The sequence below is a fragment of the Ambystoma mexicanum genome, chromosome 10, assembly GCF_040938575.1.
Source record: "Ambystoma mexicanum isolate Mex_15411 chromosome 10, UKY_AmexF1_1, whole genome shotgun sequence".
In the NCBI taxonomy this organism is placed as follows: domain Eukaryota; kingdom Metazoa; phylum Chordata; class Amphibia; order Caudata; family Ambystomatidae; genus Ambystoma; species Ambystoma mexicanum.
The window spans coordinates 1,266,595,764-1,266,620,788 of record NC_090932.1 but is presented as its reverse complement, the minus strand read 5'-3'; the positions used below and the strand labels follow the sequence as shown (position 1 = coordinate 1,266,620,788).

The 25,025-nt window shown below is 46.3% G+C and overlaps 1 protein-coding gene across 2 annotated transcripts in view; it reads left to right on the top strand.

The window, feature by feature from the left end:
* Window positions 1-25,025, top strand: part of TPCN1 (two pore segment channel 1) — a 767,000-nt gene that overhangs the window by 88,265 nt on the left and 653,710 nt on the right. The window contains exon 1 of one of the 2 annotated variants that reach the window (XM_069619237.1): window positions 5,644-5,880. The exons of the other annotated variant lie outside the window; for it this stretch is intronic. Coding sequence (XP_069475338.1) covers window positions 5,784-5,880 — 97 coding nt within the window. The 5' untranslated portion in view covers window positions 5,644-5,783. Of the gene's footprint in view, window positions 1-5,643; window positions 5,881-25,025 lie in introns of those variants that run through there. 2 annotated transcript variants of the gene reach the window in all.

Here is a 25,025-nt window from a genome sequence, read left to right as displayed (position 1 = left end):
CTTGGCCCACATGAGGGAATGCAGGGCGACTGGCGGAGGAACGGCCTCCCCAATCAAGTTCATGGCCTGGGAGTAGAAATGCAGCACTGTGCTGCAACTCGAAGGAATCGAGGGAGTCTGTGCGGGAAGGCGGGCGCACAGACACATGCAGAGAGCGGTGAGTACAACGTGCCACATCAAAACAGAGTGGATAGTGAAATATAGCACACACTTCATGGAGCTTGTCCAACTGCATGCCACTAAACAACATCCAACCCATAAAATGGCCCTAATACCATAGCCATAGTCCAGGGGAACCCAAACAGTGCAGCAAGAAACATTCCAACACACATATTGCCACATGAGTACTGGTCATGTGCACAAAGTGACAGCATGTGAAGCAGCACATAAACGAGACACACACCTGCCCAAGGTCGCGTGCCTGCACTATGAGCAATGTGCCCCCATACCACACACACACACACACACACACACACACACACACACACACACACACACACACACACACACACACACACACACACACACACACACACACACACACACACACACACACACACACACACACACACACACACACACACACACACACACACACACACACACACACACACACACACACACACACACACACACACACACACACACACACACACACACACACACACACACACACACACACACACACACACACACACACACACACACACACACACACCCCTGTCCTTTCATGATTCCATGAAAAGGAAGAATGTCAAACATTGACGTAGGTGTATGCTGCAAGTCCACAGGCTGACACAGAGGTGATTAACGGCATGCCCATCTCACCCCCAGAGGCACCTCATCTGACAGTGAGCATGGTCGACAGTTGTCATCACAGCCACCCACGCATAGGAGGAAGCCCACTCCCATGCCACCACAGCCAAGATGACACCAGCCCCACCAACACAACCTACAAGCCCTGTGACCAAGCCAGCACCCCTGGAGTCACATCCACCTGCCCTTGCTGCCCAGCCAGCTCCCACAGAGACACAGTCACCTGCCCATGTCACACATCCATCTGGGCTGCCAGGATGGCCACTGCCCGCTCTACACCAGCCTCCCCCATATGTTGCCATATCCACTGATGACGATGCTGTGCAAGAGGGCGCGGACAGCACAGAGGGGTCTCCAGACCACACGTCCTGCCTTCGGCCCCTCATACCAGAGCAGCCCACCTTCACTCCTGATCACCATCATACGGGACACGGATGTGCACATCCGCAGGATTGAGCACTGGCACGAGGCGATGGCTGGACTCGTGAGGCAGCAGTTGAAAGAGACATGCATGAAAGTGTGCAGGCCACCAGCCAGCGCTGTGCCCGTGCCATGGGCCACTCCACCTCTGCCACAGTCCTGCTGGCACAGAGGGCCCGGGAGGGGAACGAGACCATCACCGCACTTAGAGTCCCTCACCCTTTCCCTGCAGGTGGCCCTAGGGCGCAGGGATTTGCATGGATCTGACCCCCCCCCTATGACCCCCACGCCTGCCAGCTCTCACCAAGGCAGCCCAAGGCACCGCTCCCTTTGCCTGCCAGGGTTCCCAAGACAGGACAAGACCTGTGACAAGAGGGCACGCAAGCGACGCTGACCAACTCTATCAATGAGACAACTCCATTTTAGGGGGTTTTGGGGAGGGGGTCATGGAGAGGGAGTGTTAGGGGGAGGGAGTGTTAGGGGGAGGGAGTGTTAGGGGGAGGGAGTGTTAGGGGGAGGGAGTGTTAGGGGGAGGGAGTGTTAGGGGAGGGAGTGTTAGGGGAGGGAGTGTTAGGGGAGGGAGTGTTAGGGGAGGGAGTGTTAGGGGAGGGAGTGTTAGGGGGAGGGAGTGTTAGGGGGAGGGGGTGTTAGGGGGATGGGGTGTTTGGGGAGGGGGGTGGTGGGAAAGGGAGTGTTTGGGGAGGGGGTGGTGGGGTCACACTTTGTGACATGATTATACCCCGTTTAATACACATAGAAGAGCACATGCAGATACATCTGTACATTCATTTTCGAAGTGGTGTGCTTTATTGTTGCTTTGTGTCACATTCAGTGAGGGCCATCGGTTGTGTGCATTGGGTGCGTGTTCAAAAGATCAGATCCTGGCGGGCTGTACGCCCATCCCCGATATCCCTGTGCTGGTGGTGTTGCATGTCTTCAGTTGCATCCCCATCTCCATTGTCTTGAGCGTCCGCTGGAGGCATCCCCATTTCCGGGGGCTGGGGTATGTTGCGTCTGATGCACATATTGTGCAACATTGCACAGGCAAGGACTATTTTCCCCACCTTCACTGCCCAACCCCGCCCCATGAACGGTGCAGGGACCGAAAACATGCTTTCAACAGACCAAAGGTCTGCTTGATGGCTGTCTGGGTCCGGATGTGTGCACGATTGTATCCCATTTCCTTCTGAATCTGGGGATCGTTCACAGGGGTCATCAGCCATAGCATTCATGATAACCAGAATCACATGCAAGGGATGGGACACAAGGAGGGTCATTACATTGAAGTGAGTGGACAGTGCATACATCTAGGGATCTGTGTGTGTGACCCATGCATCTGGATCTGTGAACTGGCGGGCCCTCCTTCACCTGCTGCACCGTGACAGGCGATGCTGGACATGCTGTGTAGGGTCTGTCCCCCAGCGATGGGTTGATTGGGGGCGGGGGGGTTTCTGCATCAAGATACGCTGGGTTTTGCGACATGGCAGTGATGCATTCTGGTACCTGTAGTGCATTGCATGTGCCTGTCCATCTGTGCTCAGATTGTGATGGTGTCCATCCGTTGACACATGTGACCACCCACTTTTGCATGCCTATTGTGTCCCTGCATTGGCATGGTTGCTGTGCGACATGCGCAGTGCCAATGACCCCCCCTCCCACACTCCCCCCTCTCCTCCGTGGCCTGCTACTCATTCAATAAGGTGTGTGTTGATGCTTTCACTCGCCCAATAGCCAGGTCCGCTGTCCCCCCATTATGCGCCATGTAGGCAGGTAGGGTGCTGTTCCGCAGGACCATAGAGTCATGGGTTGATCCTGGGAAGCTTGCACAGCAGTGGGTGATTGTTGGGTCCACATCACAGACCTGCACATTTAATGAGTGGTACAGTTTCCCTCCTCTGTGGCGTGGGCAGCCACATGCTCAATATGTGGGCAGTCCACTGCTCCCAACTCATTTGGCATGACCACAAGTGAATGGAAGCGGGCCTTGGTGGCGTTAACCTGTGCCTGTGTGGTTGGAAGGGCAATGTGCTGGGATACATGGCGCAGGAGGGCATCCAGGACCTGCACCAGCACTGTTGAAAATGCAGGCTGCAAGATGCATGCAGCTCGCCGAATGAATGCTGAAAAGTACCTGTGGCAAGGAAGTGCAGCACTGACGCCATCTTCAACAGAGGTGGTATGGCAGTCCGGATACCTATGCTGGCTGCTCTGGATGAGATCCACCAGTTCTAGAATGGTCTCCCTGTTCAGATGGTATAGGGTATGGATCGGCCTGTCAGTCTGGGCGCAGAGTGTGGCCCTTGTGCGGGGTATTGGTGCACGCCTCCGGGTCGCCACTTGCATGCCATTGTTCATCATTATTATTCTCCTCCTCCTCCTCCACTGCCTATCATCCTGTTGCCACTGATGCAGCTCCTGATTATATAGCTGCACTCCTGCATGCAACGCATGCAACACCTCCAGGTCTATTGCTACGACTACGAGTGGCAGCATGGTTGTGTTGGCCAGTGTGTTTGCTGTGGGTGTGCTCCTTTTCAGCAGTCTTAGTGCTCATTGTGTGCAGCTGGGTGCATTGGGTGCACCTGTGGCCTTTTCCTTCCCACCTGGGCCTGGTTAACGCCTGCTCCGCGGTGCTGGTTTTTCTGGCACAGTTTTCCGAGTAGTACCAGCATTTTTGTGCCGTTGTCTCCGGGAAAACCGCTATTGTGATGCTGCCTTGTTACCATGGTGCTGGTGTTTCCGGAATGTCTTGCGGTGGGTGCCGTAGTTTACGTTCACTGTGCTATCAGCGACGGGAGCACAGTGTATGTTGTTACCACCATTGCTTGAAAGTATTGCGGTCTAGAAAATGTGCTGGTAATCGGTAATACCGGCATGTTGTTACCGGACCGCTTGTAATGACCCACCCCCCCCTTGCTACCTTTTGAGCGTATCTAGTTGAAGTGATCTGTTTACTTTCATTCATGTAAATGTTTTTCTGGCATTGTAGGAGTTGGATTTGCATTGTTTCTATTTCTAGTTTCCCATCCTTTTATCTTCCACTCGCTTGCTTATCTTGCTCCAGCTGACTGCGGTCTGGATTCCTCCCAGTGGGGCACAATACCCTACTCTACTGGCCAGCTAGGTGTTCTGAAATTACTCTAGGGGTGATTTGGTGCGTTTTATATGTAATAAAGTACCCTGTGCTATGCGTCATACCGGTATTAAAAGTCACAGAGGAGTTTCGTGACTCAATTGAGGAACGATGCAAAAGGCAGAGTTACTTTATAAGGTCACGGACATCCATGGTGCCTTGCAATATCCTTTTTATGTATGGTAGGGGGTATTTTATTCCTTATAATACATGGCCACGCACTGTCAATCCATTTGCTACTTGAATAATATAATGTTCGAGAAATTCAATTTGCTGATACATATAATCAATATAGAATTTGGATTTTAAAATGCAGCTCCTAATGTGTTGCAGAAAAATAGTTCAAGCAGTTTAATTCAATGTTTCGAAAATGTGTTTTCAAATAAGAAATAACATGCAGATTTTTGCTCATGTGTACTAAACTCCAGCAATGCACAAATTAAATGGTCCACCTTAAACAGATCCTCGTCAATTAATGGCTGTAAAGTGGCACACAAAACTATTCTGCAAGTAAGGAATTTGAAAAGCTTTTCATGGTTTTAAGTGCTGCAGTGGTGCCTGGAAGAATGTTATCTGCTGGCTCAGCAGCAGGCGTTGTGACATCACAAGCGTGATAACTGATTAGAGAGCAGTCGTGATGTCATTTTCTTATTACAAGTTGTGATGTCACAACTAGCCGGGAATAACATTATTTCCAGGCTCTTATACAAAAATTGCAGACTGCCATGTATTATTAACGGGTGCTGTAGGTTGCTATCATTGGCCTAGACTGCTCATTTGTTTTGCTTAAATCCCTCATTTTCTGGCACATTTTCAGGGTGTGGTAAATGACAACGTTTGCATGTCTGCTGGTGGAGAACGCTGCGTCCAGCTGTAGGGGCAGCTGACCCGGTTTGCACACACTCCCCGATGGCCCGGCCGCACTACTTTGTGCTTTGCCTCGGCAGTTTATGTGCGCTCTCCCGCTCGCTGGAAACTCCGGCACAGGCGCCGCCGCGGGAGCCGGAAGGGTCACCATACGGAACTAAACCCGTTTTGAAAACCTGTCCTCTCGCTGCTGCGAGCACATGTCCGAGCCATCTGATCTGCAAGTGTGTCTCCCCATCTGCCTCAAGAGTGGAAAAAGAGACTTCGGGGGTTTGCAGTCTCTGGCGCCGGCCAGCAGCTGTGCTTAGCTCATCTCGGAAATGAGAAGAACCGGGACGGGATGGGAGGAGACGGGGAAGAAAAGGGCAGGGTCGTGGAGAGAGGAAATCGGGAGGACCACAATACCGAACAAGCCAGAGCGGTGGAAATGCCAGGGCAAGCTAGGGGCATCAAACATTGTGGAGTGACGAAGAGAGCTGCATAGACCGAGCCGGGCAGCCTCCGACTCAACGGAAGACGTTTCTCACCGGCAACAACAGCTGATAGAATGCAGGAGGAGAAGCAACGTGCATGCCTTGCTTCTGGTGAGCCCTTTCTGACACCTGAAAAGGGCTCTTCCTATTGCATCCCCTCTGATACCAATGGTATGTGGTGTTTGAGCATCTACCTCGGAGTGGGGGGGGGGGTCTAGACATTGCTGCTTTCGTCTGTAGGCGGACTGAGCGGAGGAAAGCCGAGCGGGGTTACTCGTTTGTTTTTCAATGACTGTAAGCTGTCCGTTTTAACTAAAAAAGTGATGGAAAAAAAGTTTTAAGCGAATTGCAATCACTAGCATTGCTCTAAGCAACCTAACGTTCCACACATTGGTGGCAGGAACAAGAATGATTTTCAACTTGCTTGTCCTCTTCTGTAATGGTGCAGACAGGCTGCATAATGATAGCACTGATGGCTGCCTGGGGTAATGATGCCCTTTCTTCCATCTCCTCTGTACTGCAAAAGCCCTCCCAAATGGAAGAAGCTGTGTGATACAAAACTCAATTACATTGCTTTTGAGGTATTCCGCTTTACCCTACATATCTACATTTCTCTTCCATCATCCCAGCTTCAATAAGGTAAACGCACGGATTAGATAATGAGGTACCCCAGTGGTTGATGTACTTACCTCAGTATTCTGTGTCCAAGCTACAGGCCACACCACACGATTGTATCCTGGACGGGCCAGCAAATAATTTTTCTGAGGCTGATACAATGAGTAACATTGAGTAGGTTCATGCTCTCCTCTCTGGGAAGCGACAGGCAAGCAGCAAACGGATTTGCTAGTGGGCCTAAGCTCAAGGGGAACTTTCCCCAGACCTCCAGCAGACAAAGGTGGGAGCAGCAGGGGGCTCCTACATGTGCTGGAAGGTGGGAGAGGGTGGAAAAAAGTAAAGTCATATGTGCAAGGTAGCAAGCCTCCGGATTAGGCAAGCAGCCCCCAAAGTCGAAAATGAGTTTCTTTCACGCCTTCACCCCGCTTACAAACTGTGTAGCAGATGGAGAACCCATGGCCCTTGTCCCTAGGCTGATTGGGAGCGCTATGGTGACATCAGGCTGGCAGACTCCATACGTAGTCGAGGATCAGGAAAGCCCCCTCGCCAACCAAGCATTACGATACATAATTTATATTACTTTTCTATTATGAGGGTACCAAGGCTCACACGTGATGCCGTGAGCAATGATCAATCTAAGGGGCAATTCAGCATGTGATGTACTCTATTTAAATGATAAATATTAGTATACATGGAGCAACCACCAGTCTATTAAACCATGTATGAATGAGGCTTTTTGTGTAGTTCACACTTCACAAAATCATTTGTAGGTGATTCCAGTTTTGGCAGCCAAAGAAGATGGGATCCATTTGTGTAGAGTGACTTGCACTGGGCAAAAATAGATTAGGCAGATGGGGGAGCCTAGCTATATGTCCAGGTTTTCTGCTTGCACGGTATAACAATGTTTGTGATTCACACTGCATATTTTCGTGTTGCCTCTTCAGTTGTCTTGCGTAATAGATGGATGTTTGACAAGTTCTGGCTTTTCAGTATTTTTGTTCAGTATGGTTTTATTTTTACTGTATAAAACAAAGGATTTACCATAGTAAAATGCAACCAGATGGGAGCCTAATAATCTCGCAGAGCACGTCACATGGGCAAACTTCATAAGTCTTTAATACAGCATATGTCACAAAACCATCTGCTCTTGAGAAGTATTTCAAAAATCAATGTCTTATTGACATGAACACGGGATGTAATGACAAAACAAAAGAGGTGATGATTGGAACGTTTGCAATTAATCCTAACCTCTGGCATTGCTCTTGGTAACCCTCCAGACCATTGTTCTTTAGCCTGCCAAGCCATTACAGAAGGGGAAAGACCATATGCAAACCAAGCCTGGTCCCACCCCCAAAGGGGGCAGTCCAGCCCAAACTGATATGTCACACTTCTTCTTCACGAGACCACAAGCACCCCCAGACAGGTTTTGGCCTCATATGGCATCATCAGTGAGGAGTAGCTTGGGTCTCTAGACCCAGCAGGCTCGGGTTCCACGTCTGGGCTGAAACATGTCTGGGGAAGCTTGTGGTCTTGTGTTTTGCTATAGTCACCTTGAGTGGGATGGGAATGCCCAGTTGTGGGTTCCGTGCCTGCTGTTCCTAGAGACCCAAGCTACTTCTCACTTTTTTAATTTATTTTTTAAAGATATTGAGTTTTAAAACAACATCAACCAAACTGTTATCATCATCAATACATTATTATCATTTCCACGTATAACCCCCTTCCACCCCCCCTCCCAAGACCACAGTTTGTCCTTCGGATCTGCCATTACCAGACTCCAGTTACGGGCTACCTGCTTCATCCGTGGTAGCATCGTCTTTCCCTGGGTTGAATAATGACACCGTAAGCGCCACCCATTGCTGTGAGTATTCGCTGATGTCTAGCTTCTGTTCTCGAAGTGCGTTCTCCCACGCCCCAGATTCAGCCGTCACCCATTTATGAAGGTCTTCCCACCACAGTACCACACTTGAGCTTTTGGTGTTTTTCCACCCCATAGCAATGCGTCTCTTTGCTAGTATGTACATTAAATCCCTGAGTTTTAGTGGTTTGTTCTTCCGGCTCTTTTTATATCTACCCAAGATGCATGCTGCTGGGTTTTGTACATCTAGGTCAACATCTGCTTCTGCCACCTTTGCAGCTGTCTGTGTCCAAAAGGATTGTATTACCGGGCATCCCCAAAACATGTGATTCATTCCTGCACTTGGTTCATTGCATTTAGGGCATTCCTTAGCTCCCGCCCCCTTGAACCTAGAAATCACCTCCGGTGTAAGGTACGCTTTGTTGCTTATGTAGAACTGTATGAGCTGCAATCTGGCGTTCCTGGAGACCTTTTTATGATGGTGTGTTATGGTTTCCCATGCCGTGTCCTCAAATTCCAAGCCCAGTTTGTATTCCCATTTCACTTTACATTTGAGCTCTTCTTTGTTTGTACTATCTAATAGTGTTTCATAAAGCCTCGAGGTTTCATTTCCCCCTTCAGCAACATTCAGATTGTATAATTTCGTGTTCTGTTTCTTGATTCTTGATGCCTGGCCATCTTTCCATGAGCCTTTGCACTACTGCTCCATGAAGCAGGAACTGTCCTGTAGGCAGTCCCGTGATTTCGTGCAGTTCATCAAAAGTTAGGATCCCCTGATCGTTCACCAGGTCCCCCAATGTGGCTACTCCGAAGGGCTCCCCTCTATTTCTTAACTCTTTGTGCCCAGGGTCTGCTCGCCATGGTCGCTGCCATGGGAATCTGGGGGGAGATTGGGTCATTTATCTTCACTGTCCTGCAGACCCGTTTCCAAATCTGGATCCCAAGTTTCGCCAAATAGGGGCAATTTTGTGTTGCGCTTACTGGGGCCCAGAATAGATCCCTAAGGATCATTTGCGGGATAGCAGGTTGCAAGAGTCGGGTGTCTGTCATGGTCTCATCCGCCATCCATTTCACTACGTGTCGCAGTTGACCTGCCAAGTAATACAGTTCGAAATTGGGGATTTTAAGGCCTCCCTTTACGTAGGGTCTCTGCAGTACTTGTAGTGCTACTCTGTGCCTACCTTCCTGCCAGAGGAATTTTCTGCAGAACTTATCTAGGTCTCTCAAGAACTGTGAGGGAACGTTGCTAAAGCAGTGTAGCAGTCGGGGTAGTGCCACCATTTCGAGCAGTCCAGCCCTTCCTGCCACTGACAGCGGCAGTTTACTCCAGAATTCCATTTATTTCTCTAGGCCGTCTCTGGCTTTCACAGTGTTCAGGGTATGTTCAATTTTGGGGTTACGGTGGATGGTGATTCCCAAGTATTTGAAGGAAGTGGTCTTGCACTGGAAGGCCATGGCAGGGAGACTCTCATTGCCGTCCTCGCTCAGGGCAGCTTGGGGAAGAGGCATGATTTTTCTTTATTGATTTGGATCCCTGTGTATCTATAAAACCCATCTAGTGTCTCCAATATGTATGGTAGTATGTGTTCAGGGTTATTCAGGTATAGTAGTGTCATCTGCGTACATTGACACCAAATGAGTTACCTCGTCTATTACTATGCCCCCATCGCCATATTCCTGTTGTAAGTAAGCAGCTACAGGTTCGGTGGCTATGATGTATAGCATGGGGGAAAGTGGGCATCCCTGTCGTGTGCCCCTGTGTAGGTGCCATTTGTCAGAGTATGTTTTATCCGTACGCACTCTAGCTGTAGGGCCTGTGTAGATGAGTTTGGTCCACTTTAAGAAGGCATGTCCAATCCCCATTTTTGTCATGGTGGCATATAGCCAGTTCCATCTGACTGAATCAAAAGCTTTAGTGGTGTCCAGAGAAGCCGCTGCGCATTTTCCGGGTCTATTGTTAGTGCTGTATATGACATGGTACAACCTACGCAGGTTTTCAGTAATGGTCTGTCCTGGCACATACACAAGTGACCACAGTTCAAGGGTGTTTATTAAACTTTAACAAGGATGTGATCAAACACCTATCTAAACCTAAATCTACAGATGGGAGCAAGCTACGACCATCAAATAATAATAATAATGCTGTCCTAGTGGAGTCTGAAAATAAAAGGCCCTATACTGAAAACAAACTATTGACAATCCTTACCGTTAAACATAAATAGGGAGGGGTAGTGTTCATAAAAAAGAAAAGTGTTCACAAAGAGATATGTCAGGATGTTCAGGCCGTTGGACACAGGACAAGGCGGTTCACTCGAGCAAAGCACACTCTGGTTTCTCAGCACGAGGACACAGTTCCATTACCAGCATCAGGGCCTTCTCTGATGCAAGTCTTCTTGCTTTTCCAAAGTCTCTTGACTCAGAGGGCCTGATGTACAAGAACAAAAGAAACACAAAGTTCCTCTCCTCTTTCAAGTGTTCAATTCGGGTCTCTCACCCTGGATCCCCCTCAGCTGGGCTCAGATCCCTTTTCATATCATAGCCCATATCATGGATACCCCTCTTCCAGGCTCAGATCCCCCTTTTCCAATGTTTATAGAATACTCTTTCTCTGGTGACTCACGGTTTACCCTGGAAACCCCTCAGCCGGGCTCAGATCCTTTCTTTGTCACAATTAGTCTCCCTCAGCCGGGCTCGGACCAATTTTAGCACGCATTCAACTATCGAAGACTTTTGAATGTGCACAGGATTTAGCTCTACCCATTGCAGGACCACTTCCATCTCAAATTTCCCCTATCAATGGTTGCCAATTATTTGGATACCTGACAGAGACCTTCGGCTGAGCACCCACTTGGTGCAGGACCACTCTCTTTGGTATCTTATTTGGCCTCCCAAAGGTCAATGACTCAGCTGGTTTTCAATTATATTTTTGTCGTTCGTAACATACGTTCCACTCGCTATTCTCTTTAGATTTCTTCATACAATGTTGCCACTTGCAACCTTGGTTCTAACATAGGCTGGTTTGGCATCAGTCTCTCTGACTCACCATCTGTGCTGTCTTTCCTGGTGCTGCTTTGTTGTAGGAGCCAAGGATAGTACCACAGCGGCAGCTGCTCCTCCCCACCTTGGTTATCGATGCAGGAGAGCCCCGGTTACCTCTGACAAACAATGCAGGTTTGTTCAGCTTTAGTTCCTGGTCTAAGGTTTCTTAGTTTCCAAGGTTTGTGAAAGTACCAGTCCGAAAAGGTCAAGGGCACTTCCGTCCTTGCAACCCCATCTACTCTCAGCATCTTTCTCCTTGTATTAAACTGCCATCTTGGAAGTGCTGTATCCTTGTGTGCTTTGCCTCGCTCAAAGTGACTTATATAAGTGACTTACAATTGGTTATTTATAACGCTTAATACCCAGAGGTTTCTAAGCGCGAACCTTTCGTTCTCTGCCTTTCATCTGTGTGGGGAAGTGTGATGGAAGTTGCGTGTATGTAATGATCAGTAATTGCCTGACCATTCTATTGGGACATGTCAGGTATACGGCTCTGGTGTTAGTCCATTTTCGCTCACAGTGAGCAAGTGTTCGTGTTGGGAAAAAGGGGGGGGTTGAGTTCCTAGGATGGGGAAAGGGTGTTACAGGGAAGGTGATACTCCGTCTCACCTTCCGGTGTCCCACTTCCACTCCCAAAGACCCCTCATCCATGTTATCCTCCCGCACTGATCCACCCCCAGGAGCTGGATCCAAAAGCGATGACAGATACACAGGGACTAGCGGGTGAGACACCTTCAGGTTTTTCACAGTCCTCACAACTTCTGTTAGATGTGTGGCATGCTACTCCCGGTTATTGGACGGGCTATAAACCAAGGTATGTATTGGCATAATCAGGTGAGCAATGGAAACCACATTATTTATTGATCTATTTCTTTTCTTGGATTTCTTCTTGGTTAAAGAGTAAACTGACACCTAAGTAATGTGGAGTCGTTAAGATCCTCCAACGGAGTGGCTTTTAACATTTCTTTTCTTTTGTCTTTGCCATTTTAGTAGAAAAGAACCCAAGAATATCATGCTGAGACTGTTATTTTTAGTTCTGCGCTTGGCCCATCTAGATTGTTATAACTAGAAGGACGAGTGGATTTGCACTTTTTTGCGACCAAAATCCTCCCCTGCAGGTCGGGGTCATTGTATACGTATGCGTAGGGTTAGAAATTACGATTCGATGAGCAGGAGCTAAAACCAGCTCCTGGGAACTGTACATCACCCAGGAGGTAGGAGCTACCACCGGGTACCACAAGCGAGTACATGTCTAAAAGTAAGAACAAAGAAAGGAACAAGGAGGCCCCAGCTCACTCAACGATGGCCACTCAAGGGGCATAGGGCATGCTAAACAGGTGCTGTCAGTTGGACAAACAGAAAACCCCAAGACCCACACTACCACCAAACGAGTCCACAGAAGGAGGCGGGTCCGCTATATCGACGAGCCCAATGGCAATTAACTGGGTAGATCTGGTGCAGCGCCTAGGATGACAGAGTTTTTCAAGATTAGTTCACCTCCCTAGAATCTGACCTCAAAGGTGCAGTGCAAGAGATAAAGGGGGACATTTCCAAGCTTGGGGAACGCATGGACACGAATGAGCGGGCTCTCCGAGAACTAGTACAGGCCTCGAGGAAAACAGACAAAGCACTAGAACAACTTGCTCAGCTATCGCACAACCTGGAGCTTCAGTGCGAAGACCTTGAGCACAGGTCAAGGCGCTCAAATACACGCCTTAAGAATGTCCCGCAGGAGATTATGGACAGAGACCTCAGAATGACAGCTCAGTTCATATTTGCAGATCTGCTCCTTGAGGTTCCGCCGGATTTAGTCTGTCTCGACAGAATGCACAGAGTGGTCCCAGTGAGAAGGAAACCGGGGGCCTGTCCGAGGGACATCCTGGATGCTTTTGAAGAAGAGGTCCTTGGAGCTGCCCGCACATCCTCCTCCCTGAAAATTAACGGGGCGGAGTGGCAACTGGACCAGGACTTGGCACAATCCACATTGATTAAGAGGAAACTGATGAGACCAGTAGTAAAAATCCTCAATCAAGAGAAAATCCAGTACAAGTGGACTTTCCCATTTGGGTTGTGCTTATGTGGAAAGGGAGGCAATACACAGTGACTTTTTGCGAGGAAGGGCTAGGTGTGGTCTTGTCTGAGGGCTGTGGTGGCACCTCTAGCAGGACACAGGCCTGGGCGCCCAGAGGAGGCGGGCAATGGGAGTGGACAATGGTGACAAATGGAAACAATTGGCCCACGCACCAAGAGGCTGGAATGAAACCAAGGATAAGCTGCAAGAGGGGTGACGACGAGGAAAGGAACCAGAAGTCTGCTGTAGGGGCTATGTGGACTGACTGGCAGGTGGAGATGGGGAAAGAGGGGCTAGTAACCTGGGGAGTGTCGGGGGAATACAGCAGGGAGTATGCTGGGGGGTTGTGGTTGGGGGGGGGTATTACCTGGCAGACGGGGCGGGGAAGAAGTATAGGGGAGTGAGTTTTGTGTTCTTAGAATCTTATGGAGAGGGGTAGTGATAAGTCATACTCTGGTGTTTATCCGGTAGATGGTCAGGATTTTGCCCTGAGGTTGTCACTAGGACCCATGGACTGGCCTGGGTTATTGACTGGGTGGGAAGGACATGGAGGTGGCAGGGGGAATGGAAGGGGGCTGTGGTACACTCAGTCGAGATCACAGTGATGGGACGACAGGGGCGAAGGGGAGCAAAGGTGGACTCGGGACACTGCGATTGTGCATTATGTTATGTTACTTTGCATTTATATAGCGCCTTATGTACCATTAGTATAGTCTCAAGGCGCTGCTAGGTTGAACGCCCTCGGGAACCGAAGTTCAAGTCAGCCGAGAGAGTCTAAGGTGCGTGTGAGCACCGTATATGTGTGCAGCTGGTGTGGCATTCGTGTAGTAGCTGCTTTTTAACGTTAGGTGTGGTGGTTGAGAGATCAGGAGTATGTGTTTGTTCTGGCAGGTTTTATCCAGACCGATTCTGCCTGCGTTGGGCCTGAGGAGAACGCCTGGCTGGAAGGGTGTAACCAGCAGTGTTTTAGTGAGTGATTGGTAGTATGAGGCGGATGTTGGTATACCAAATGGTGTCATAGTATCTCTCTGTTCTAGTTGGATGGTGGTGTAAAGAAGAGAGTAAGCGTGGTGATGCGATATGATGGTTTACATGCTCTTAAAACGTTCTGTGCACTCTATACCATTCCATGTATGTTCCATATTTCTATGCGCTCCAATTTGTTCCATGCACTCTACATCGAGCCCTTTATTAATCCACTCTACGCACTCATCCGCTCTACGCACTCATCCACTTTTCATACTCAGCCGCATTACGCATTCACCCGCTCTATGCACTCGTCCGCTCTATGCACTCGTCCACTCTTCACACTCATCCGCTCTACGCACTCTTCAACACACAAAGGGGATGTTGGCAACAGGTGGAGATAAGTTGGGACGCCCCAGGATGGGGATAGAGGAGGGGGACGAGTGGTCTGCACAAAGTGTTCAAAGTTCTTACATATAATATTAGGGGATTGAATTCCTCAGTAAAATGGCATAAAGTGGACTGTTTCTTGAGCCAGGAGAAACCAGAGTTTCTCACGCTGCAAGAGACTCTCATTCGTAAATGTGACAAGATGAGGCTCCACTTAAAGATGTGCCCACATATATTGCATATATTTTACCTGGGGAGATTCCTGTTTGTTAAATTTCGTATTAACACTGACACAGTTAGCCTAGCAACAGTATATATGCCGAACAGTGAGCAAGATGGGTTTCTCAGGAAAACAATGGCTGAGCTCGAAGAGATGACTGAGGGACACATATTATTCACAGGTCACCTGAATATGGCATGGCACCCAAGGGAAGACCACAGTGGAAAAGGACACATAACCCAGAGGACACTGTCTCAGAAGCTCAAAGAGAGAATTAAGGTGTTGGGGCTAGTGGACGCCTGGCGCACATGCAGGGGCGCAGAAGCGGGGCATACATACTAATCGCATATCTACAGAACACTGGCCCGCATAGACTATATCTGAATGTCCTCTCTTTTAACGGGGTGAGTTTGCGAGTTGTCCTGGGGCACAATTGCACTATCCGACTATGCGCCCTTGGGCGCAATGGTCGCTATGCAGCACACCCGAAAGGGACTCTGGCAGTGGTCTCTGCCAGAATGGATCCTGGCAGACGCAGTCTTGGCGGCAGTGGTGGGGGAAGCAATTCAGATGTACGTTCGGGACAACGCCATGTCTGACACTTCTCCGGGGAACTGGTGGGACGCCTTTAAGGTAGTAATCGGTGGTGAGCTGATGGCTCTCAAGATCCTCAGAGACAAACGGACCAGGAAACTGGAAGAGGACTCATCTTAAAAACATGGTGCCGAAAATGGGAAACTGCTGAATTAAAGCCACACTGAAAAATTCTTGGGCAGTTAGGGGCTAACTGGACCTGCAGAGGGCCAAGAGAGCGGAGAAGAGCCTCCTATATGCGAAGCAGAAATTCTATGTGGGGGCGGGGGATAGAGTGGGTAAACTATAATCTAGACAGCTGAGACAGAGGGGTGCCGCCCAGACAATCCTGAAAATTCTGAATGCAGAGGGGGAAGACAAAGTAGAAACTGAGGGAATTCTCAAGTGCTTTGAGAGCTTTTACTCCGCTCTCTATGCCTCAGATAAACCGCCAGAGGGCCCACAGAAAGAATACCCGAGTACAGTGGAGCTATCCTCACTGTCGGAGGCAGAAAAAGAGGCTCTAGAAGGAGACATAACCGAGGAAGAGGTCTGCATGGCCATAGGGAACCTCCCCGCGCATAAAGCTCCGGGCCCAGACGGCTTCATGGCTTCTTTCTACAATAAATACAGAACTATCCTTGACCCACACTTTGCACGTCTCTATAATTGACATCTAGGTATAAAGCCTTTGTGTAACGGAAATGTAACCGAGAATGTGTGAGCTGAAATCTGTTTGTTCATCAGGTCTTCCTCCTTTATTTGGACCGATAATGAAGTCGTATTTTGCCATAATCTTTCTTTGAGTCTTTCTGGTTATTTGGGTCCAAGATTATTTGTTAAGGTAATTCCATTCTACGCATGGGAATGCTCCAGGTGCTACTGCACAGTGACTATCCGAATCTTCTTGGAAGGTTGAAGTCTGGCCTTGCACCCCGTAGTAGATAAGGTCTGGGGAATAAGAGCCCCTTGTCTGCGAACCACAGTCGTAATGTGATGGCTTCTCCTAGGTGCCAGTGCCTATTAGATGCGTTGGGGGATTCCTTCCTGCACCATCCACATCCACTGCGTGTGGAGCTTTGTCTAATCTTTAGCTCTTTGCCGGGATACATCTAGCATTTTACAAATAATCTGAATGCCCAAAAGAAGTGTCTCTCTTTTTCAGACTTTAAAATCTGCGTACTCTGAAAATTTGCAGTGAAAACAAGGAAATGCCAAAAGCTGTGCTTAAAACAGCTGATGGGTTACAGAAGTGAATCATTTTCTGGGGCTGTATGTTGCTTCCCCTTTTTCTGTAACCATAGCAAACTGTTCTATGTTCTTTGACCATGGCATGCAGGATATGGTACGTGGAAGAGGAAGGCAGGCACACCAAGCATATCCATCAGATGAGTAGGTGACAGAGGAATAGAATCCACAAAATGACACTAATTTGATGTTTTAATATAGCAGTTGTTTCTGCATTCATCCTGCTTCTGAGTGCTGTATTAATAGGTGTTGCTGTTACTTTCTAGTTTAATTCTATTGACCTTTCAAGGATAAATCAAGTCTGCCCCTACCAGAAATCGAACCAGTGTCCTAGGTGTAACACAGATGATAGTGGTTAGCACTTACCTCCACAAACTATCTTGCTTGTGAGAGACTGGATACACTTTAAGATGAAGAAAAAACATTTTCAGGATAAAACCGTTGTTTATGCTGGAAGCCATGATGGAAAGAACATCATTGAAATTAGAAATGGACAGGGTAGTTCTTTAAATGGGATGGCAAATTGAGGAGGGTAGGTTCCTAACGATTCACACCCAAATACTCATGAAAGAATATATGTAAGTAAATATGATCTTTAAAGCCTGTGTAACAAAAATGTGCCCTAATAGACGTGGTTCATTTTTTGATCTATGTACAAAATATACTTGACATAAAAGTGAGAAAAATTATTTAAGATTTTGTTAAAGATAATCTAATAAATGAGAAGTCCAGAAAATCCACCAAAGTATAAAATATTTATATAAAGAAAACCACCAAATCATGCACTTGTAAGATCTGGAACTTTACACATAAAAAGGTCTTTGAAGATGAGTGGCCCTCAAGTTAACATTACTTACTCTGAGGGGTCAGAAAGGAGAGGTGGACACAAAATTGTAATGTTTTCAACATTGGCCATCTTTATTAAAATAAATGGGTTGGATGAAAGGCCTTTCTGTCCCTGCCTAGGAAACTAACAGTAAATGTCCGCCTGTGTCTCGTCGTCAAAATTATGCAAACTGTCCTTGTGTCCAAACACATCTGACCCTCACACAAAAAATGTACATCCAAACGTGTAAGGTAAATGTCTCGGTTTTTAGATTCAGTAAAAAATGTGCAAAACCCAAAAATCCAATCAAACAATCCTCGGATCCACGGGGTGGTTGTCTTCCCCTGGACTATCTCAGGTAGTATAGCGAAAGTGTCCTTTTCAAACAATAGTTCCTCAACAGTAGCAGAAATGTCTCTTTCACACAACACTTTCTTAAGGATGCTAAAAAGTGTCTTTTCCAAACAATAACTTTTGAAGAATAGCAAAAATGTCTCTCTTAAAAAACTTTAAGTATGGCAAAGGTGCCTCTTCTACACAACGTCTTAAGAATGTTCTCCTGGTTTACTCCCCTGCCAAGAGGATTTCGGTATCTTCTTTTGATCCCCTGGTATACTCCCCTGCCAGGTATGCTTTCACAATGTCTTTTTCTTTAATATACTTATTTAGTTTTTAAACTTTATTTTTGCTTGGCAGACTCTGTACAACAGTTCACATATAATAGAATACATATGCATTGGAGCACAAATGAGAGCTCAACATCATGCGCATTACCCAACACATGGAGGAAAACCAATCCAAACCCAGTGAGCAACATTTCCCGGTCCGTTGCGTAACTCCACTCGTCGGGCAAGCCTGCACCCTTCCCCTTGGTATAGATTAGTCGTTTTTCAATTCTGCTAGATGGGTCCGGAAGTAACGCTAGATATCCATTGGTCTGGAGGTGCCTGACAGAGTACTTATATATAGTTCCTCGCATTTCTCTGCCTAGGTTGGGTCCGACAACCAGTCTTGCCTCGTTGGTGGGTTAGCCTTTTTCTAATGTTTCAATATACAGTGCTTAGCAATAATGCACCCAATGTTCAAGAAAGATCTAACTCTCCGCTCTGGGATATCCCTCCACAGCTCAAACAAAACTTCCATGGGAGAGTATGATAATGTACGCTGTACAATTGTTGATAGAGTATCACCAAGTGTACTGGCTGTTTGGCTGCCCCCGCTGGAGTTCCTTTCCTGCGTTTTTCATTTAATGCCTGTGTCGGCAAGAGGAAGCTGAAACTGCTCTTACTGCGGCAAAACATCCACAGACTTCACCCCAAGTAATTATTGACTTTCCTTTGTGACGCAAACAAAACAGCGTTGCTGTGACTTCGCAGGACTTGTGGGACTTCAGGGACTTTAAGGACCTTGTGGGACTGCAACGTTTGGCATAAGTGTTGGCACATTGCTTATTGACCTCTTTATTTTTTTTATTTTCCAGTGGATTTACTTGTCTGACTGGCCCCGCCCCCTGCCTCCCGTCAATCCTACAACTGCCTCGGGTACGCGCATGCACCTGAAGTGTACACCAAGTGTGTTGGCTGTTTGGCTGTTCGGGTGAGCAGGGGGGGAGAGGAGGTGAGCAACTTGATTTGATTATGTCTAATTTTGCTTATAGTCTATATTTCATGGATTCTTCTGCTGTAATTCCAGACATCTGATTTACTGTGACTTGTCCTTTTGCTGTGCTGAATAATCCACTATAATTGCGAGCAGTGGGCGTGATCTTCAACGCTGTGTTGCTGTATTCACGCCCTGATTTCCGTTGATGTTTTTGCTAGCCTGGTGCTGAGTAGTGCATTTAGTTTCTTGATTCACTTTAGAGGTATTTTAGCGTAGCCCAATTTATGATCTATTAAATCTACGGAGAGAGCTTGTGCTTTTTCATATGACGTGTTAAGTTCACAAGATTGTCTCCAATAATGCGTTGATTTACGCACAGTTTTTCTGATCCCGGGTTGCACGTTGGGATGTGTGAGCTGAGCTTAGCATAAACTCATTGGTGCAGTTTAAATTGGTGCTGAGAATTACTACTATAATTGATTTGATTCAACATTATATTTTTTACGTCGAATTATTTGAGATTAGATTATTGGTTACTTCTAGAGAACACTTATTGACTATGGCCACCAATCTAAGACGTGGCCATCTATGCAAATCTTTAGAACAAAAGCATTCCACTATGCCTCCCCATACAGTTCTTACTGGGGATAGTTTAAAGCACTGTGACATTATTTCAACAAAAGAAATTGTTTCTTCTTCTGCGCACTTAAGTCAAATTAACCCTAAAACTATCACTCCCACTCAGCCACCTAAACACAACACCGTCTGCCATTAGGTAGCCTTTGCGCATATGCACACCCAGACACTCCTCCCCTCGGAACTGATGGATGATCCACACTCCTCCTCCCTCCAAAGGGCTTTTTAAGCTTGCGTGATAACTCATTCAATACAACGATGGCTATGGTACCATATTGCCCAAGGGGTCCGCCTTCTGATATATCAATCCTTGCCCCTGCAGTAATGGCTGAACTGGATTAAAGAGTGCGACTCTCTCTGTGGGTCCTTCCACGCTAGTTACTGCATCAGCAGGAGGTGTTGAAAATGTTCACGTGCATTACAAAAAAGGTGATATTGAATCTGTTAAGAATACATCACTCTGTAATGCAGCTGATAGCGACTCTGTACTAATAACGCCTTCTGCAAGTTCACCCAAACTTAGTTCCTCAATTCATGAATTAAGAAACTCTAAGAACATAGAGGAACCCTTATACATTTTTTCAAACATCAATGGTACTTCTTCTTCCTCGGTTGGACAGATGAATTCAATGGAGGACTTGCAGAATTTGGATTCCTCCTTCCCTGTGATAACAAGAATACTGAACCAATTGGACAAGGGTCATGACTATACCCATTATTAGCTACGCGACATAAAAACAACAATGTCTGATATTCTGTCAAAATTGAATAAATTGGAGGGCTTTATTTGTGGGGATATGTATAGGCTTGAATGTAGTAGTTTGATCACTGTTAAAACCATTTACTCCAATTACAAATTCAACACAAACAACAAAGATACTTAATGTTGATCAAACTACTCAATCAAATGAAGAATACACGTCTTCCATCAATCCCATTCGATCATATGCACAAGCCCTAGAGAGCTGCGGATATTCAGCCAATGCAGATAATGGATTACACCCAACTATGTCAAAAAGTGCTCTCTAATTGTGATAAAATTGATCAGATCCATTTTTTTCTTCAGATTTGGAGAGCCCTCTTACATTGATGACCCGATTGCTGAATCCACTAATCCAAAGCCCTGCAGTCCTGATCAATTAGACAGCCCATCTGCACTTACCAATTTGATTGACCAAGAGGCTCAAAGTGAAGTAACGCATGGTGAAGGGTAAAATGTCGTCGAAGTGATTCCCGACACTGGGCCTTCTATCCAGTTTCTATCTCGGAGATTATAAACGCTTGCACTTAGGGGCATTAAAACGTAAAGCCAGTCGTCAAGCTGCTTAACAGGCGATTGATTTTAAATAAAAATAAATAATAGTTGCAAAAACGAAAGAATTCAAGGCTTCTATAAACAGTTGCACCCAAAACAATCTAGAGGCAGCTATTGACTTGACTGAGCTTACTGAAGAAAGTAAGGCAGTCTTACAATTAAATATTATGACTCCTAGAGCACTTTCTATAACTGGCACTGTCCCTAAGGGGAATGCCCCCAATGCAAACAATTCTGACAACCTAACTCCAAACTCAAGTGCTACTATGCAAGTGGTAAATCAAGACCTGCCTAGACAAGATGAGCAAACAGCCACCCCGGTCGTTCCACGACAAATGCAACTCTCAACGTTTTACAAACCGATGTCAAACAAAAAAAAACAATATGGCAAGCCCTCTTCCTGAGGCGAAAGGGCAACCTACCACGGTTGACTCTATGCTATCCCACTTTTCACCAGCAGCAGAGAATTTGTCCAAACCACCGATAGCATCTAATATGGTATTTGCAAATAGTTTGTCAAATACTAAATTAATGGAATCTTTACAATTAAATCCCAGCTCTAGGACTGATCAACAGACTATGCTAGCAAAAACAGATGCAATTCCATCACGTAACTCCTCTGCTCATGAGAGTCAGACGGACAATACATTGAATATAGTTGGTAGGTTGAGGAATTGCACTATTAACAGTGAAAAGCGACTTAATCGATCTTACATTCTACAGGCTTTTCATAAAATTCTGGCATTAAGAACTCTCATTTCAGGAGATATAGAATGGATTACACTTCCGTCTGTGAATTCCAATCTAACATAACGAAACCAATATGGGCACATGGAACTGATCTTATTTTGATTGGTCTAACGCACTTGTTTGGTTCTCTAGATGATGCAATCGCCTTTAACGAAACATATGACTCGATCGCACCCGAAACTATTTCAAGTCAAGCCAGGTCGGCTGTCGCGACCTTACCGGACCTGGCAGTGATCACCCAACTTGCATCCCTTTCAAAGATCAGTAAGGATTGGTCATGGATGGCTTCGCTTGCTGATAGCTTAAATACGGCTCAGAGTCTGCCACCAACCCTGGAGCCAACCTTTACTAAAAATTGGCTCTTGGAATTCCTGTGGCTTTTCTAGCTTGCTTGCTTGGGCTAACTCCACCTCTACTTCCACATTTTTTGACATATTATTCTGTCTGGAATCTGAGTCGGCAGGATTTTCTGATTAAAGACTTCTCAGCATTCCTGGATGATGCACAAAGGGGCACTACTGGAAGGCCTTACGGGGGCTTGCCAATTTATATTAACAACAGTCTTGTAGTAAAATCTCAAATTGTGGAAAGCTCTCTGGAGATTCTAGCTATTTTGGCATTCTTTGATGACGAGCCTCAGCTTTCTTATCTAATTTCAATTTATTGGAATCTGGCTCGCACACAGCTAGATAACATGTTTAATCATCTTTGAAAGATTCTAGAAGAGGCTTTGTGTTGAATCCTTACTGTAAAATTATCATAGGGGGTGACTTCAATGCTTGGTGCCTAAACTTGCATTTAACTTTAACCTTCATTCAACCCATGGAGGATCCATCCTCTGCTAGTGTGCAGGGATACCGTTGGTTGGAATACCTCTCTCAATGGGATATTTTCTTTCTCGACTTTGACTCTCGGGTTCCTCTGGTTACTTGGAGGAGTGGCTCAAAGAGTTCCTGTATAGATTATTTTGCAGTTTCATCTAACTTACTTAGTCTCTGCAGTCCAGTATTCATAACGAATCCTGGCTTGGGGGACCATTTGATTATATCTGCAACAATTTCACAGGTAGTGGTGGTCCTTCAGAGGGACTCAAATTGAACTCTTTTGGAATGTGATCGCCCTGGCCTTTCTCTGCGATGGAACTCCCATCTTTGTGACAAACTAATTAGGTTGATTGAACACCTGCTTGTCAATGAAAATGTGGGTCTTCAATTTATTTCTCTACAGCAAGTAGTAGATAGGCATAGGTATATTATTAAATCTGAATTGGCGAAGTTAGCACACATGCAGGCTCTACCTAAAGTAAAACATGCCCAACCTTGCAGTAGGGAGATTACCTGGGCAAAACGCTCTAAAAATCGTGCCTTGAGACAGCTAAAATCTAGCAACTTAGTCCCGCAAGACTTCTGTGGGAAGAAAAGTACTATTTGCAATACCTATAGAAATACCTGCTTAAAAATTAAGCGCCATCTTCATAATTTGAATAATCAATATATGATTTTTCAATTATGTTGCAATGACCAGAGATCCGTTTGGGCCATGTTAAGAGCAAATCTTTCAAAGCTTAGGAATGATCTTTCAGCATCTATACCTGAAGTAACGTGGACAAATTTCTTTACTATAACATTTCAATTACCATGCAAATACCTCCATATAAGTCCATCCAGCTCATTGAAACTATCTTCTGCAACATCACCATGGTCCATCGAAGATGTTGGATCAGCGATAATGACTCTATACTACTCGAAAGCGCCAGGTCATGGTTGTATACCACCTTGTGCGTTGAAACGGAATCCACTGTTCCGGCCAAAACATTTTAAAACTCAGTTTGAGAATATCTATCTCACATTGAGGGTGCCACAATAATGGCTACAGTCCATAATTGTGCCGATATTTAAAAAAGGCAATCCTGCCGAACCTCAAAAGTTTCGTCTGATTGCACTCTGCTAAAGTGTTTGCCATCCTGCTTTTGAGAGAATTACAACAGCAAATAAATCATAATGACATACTATCACGATTTCAGATCGGATTTCGATCACAGATGGGCTCTTCATTGAATGCCACCATCATGGCCCATCTCCTTCCGAAGACGAAAGCTTGCAATGCTGGCCCATTATATATGGCATGTATCGATCTTTGCGCAGCGTTTGACTGCATAATCTGAAACTGTTCAGGCTAGGTATACCATCTCAATTGATTACACTTATTGCAAAACTCCATCAGAACACTGTGTTCTTAGTACATGTTAAACAGTCAGGTGCAACAACGCATCCAATACCAACGTTCATGGGTGTTAAACAGGGTTGCAATTTAGCAGCAACCCTGTTTAACCTCTATTTCTACATTCGGATCTTTGTCATTACTGTGACTCCCAGAAGTCCGACAGCCGAAAATGCTGATTTCTTTCCAACCCCCCTTTACACCACATACATATGTGGGGGAAGACCCCCCGCAACCCCTTATACTTGTATTATATCCCATACCCCCCTCCCACATATATATGTGGTGTAAAGGAGGTCGGATTTTTCGGCAGAGTTCTGGAGGTGACATTTGGGTATATTGCTGTAAATTCTGTCTTTCAAAACAGCTTTTCAATTATTCATGTGGTTGTCTGCAGGCCCTGGGTAGACTAATCCGTGTTTGGTAGCGTTTATGACCTGTGGCATGTTGCGGCAGCAAAGTCTTTACTCTGGGAAAGTGTCCCCTGCTCAGAAAACCTTCTTTCAGTTCTTTGGCCGGCTCCACATTCACTTGCCGGTAGAACTGCTGCTGCTTGATGCGACCGCGTCTCCGACCACTTTGTTGCTGCTACTGGTCCCTCAGCGGCCCTCCCATGGCGCCCGCTGTGCTTCTGTCTCGCGCCTCTCTGGTAGGTTAGCACAATCTGATTCCGTGCGTATGCTTTTGTCTTGGTTCTGCTTCTTGCTTCATCTGCTCTGCATCTCTTATCCACCTTCACTCTCTAAAGGTGTAAACTTTGTTTAAATGTCCCATGCAGCTGGTTTCCATTATGACAACTAATCTGCACATTTTGCTAGGGGTTTCCTTTAATCTATATTAACTCCTTCCTCGCCTCAGTACTTGAGGATTTATGGGAGTTGGGAGTCCATGTGATTTTTTTGGCCTTTTAAAGTTGTATTGTTTTGAATTTTTGTTTAAAACAAAAATATCAGAGACGGGAGATGTTAAATGTGTATATGAGGTATG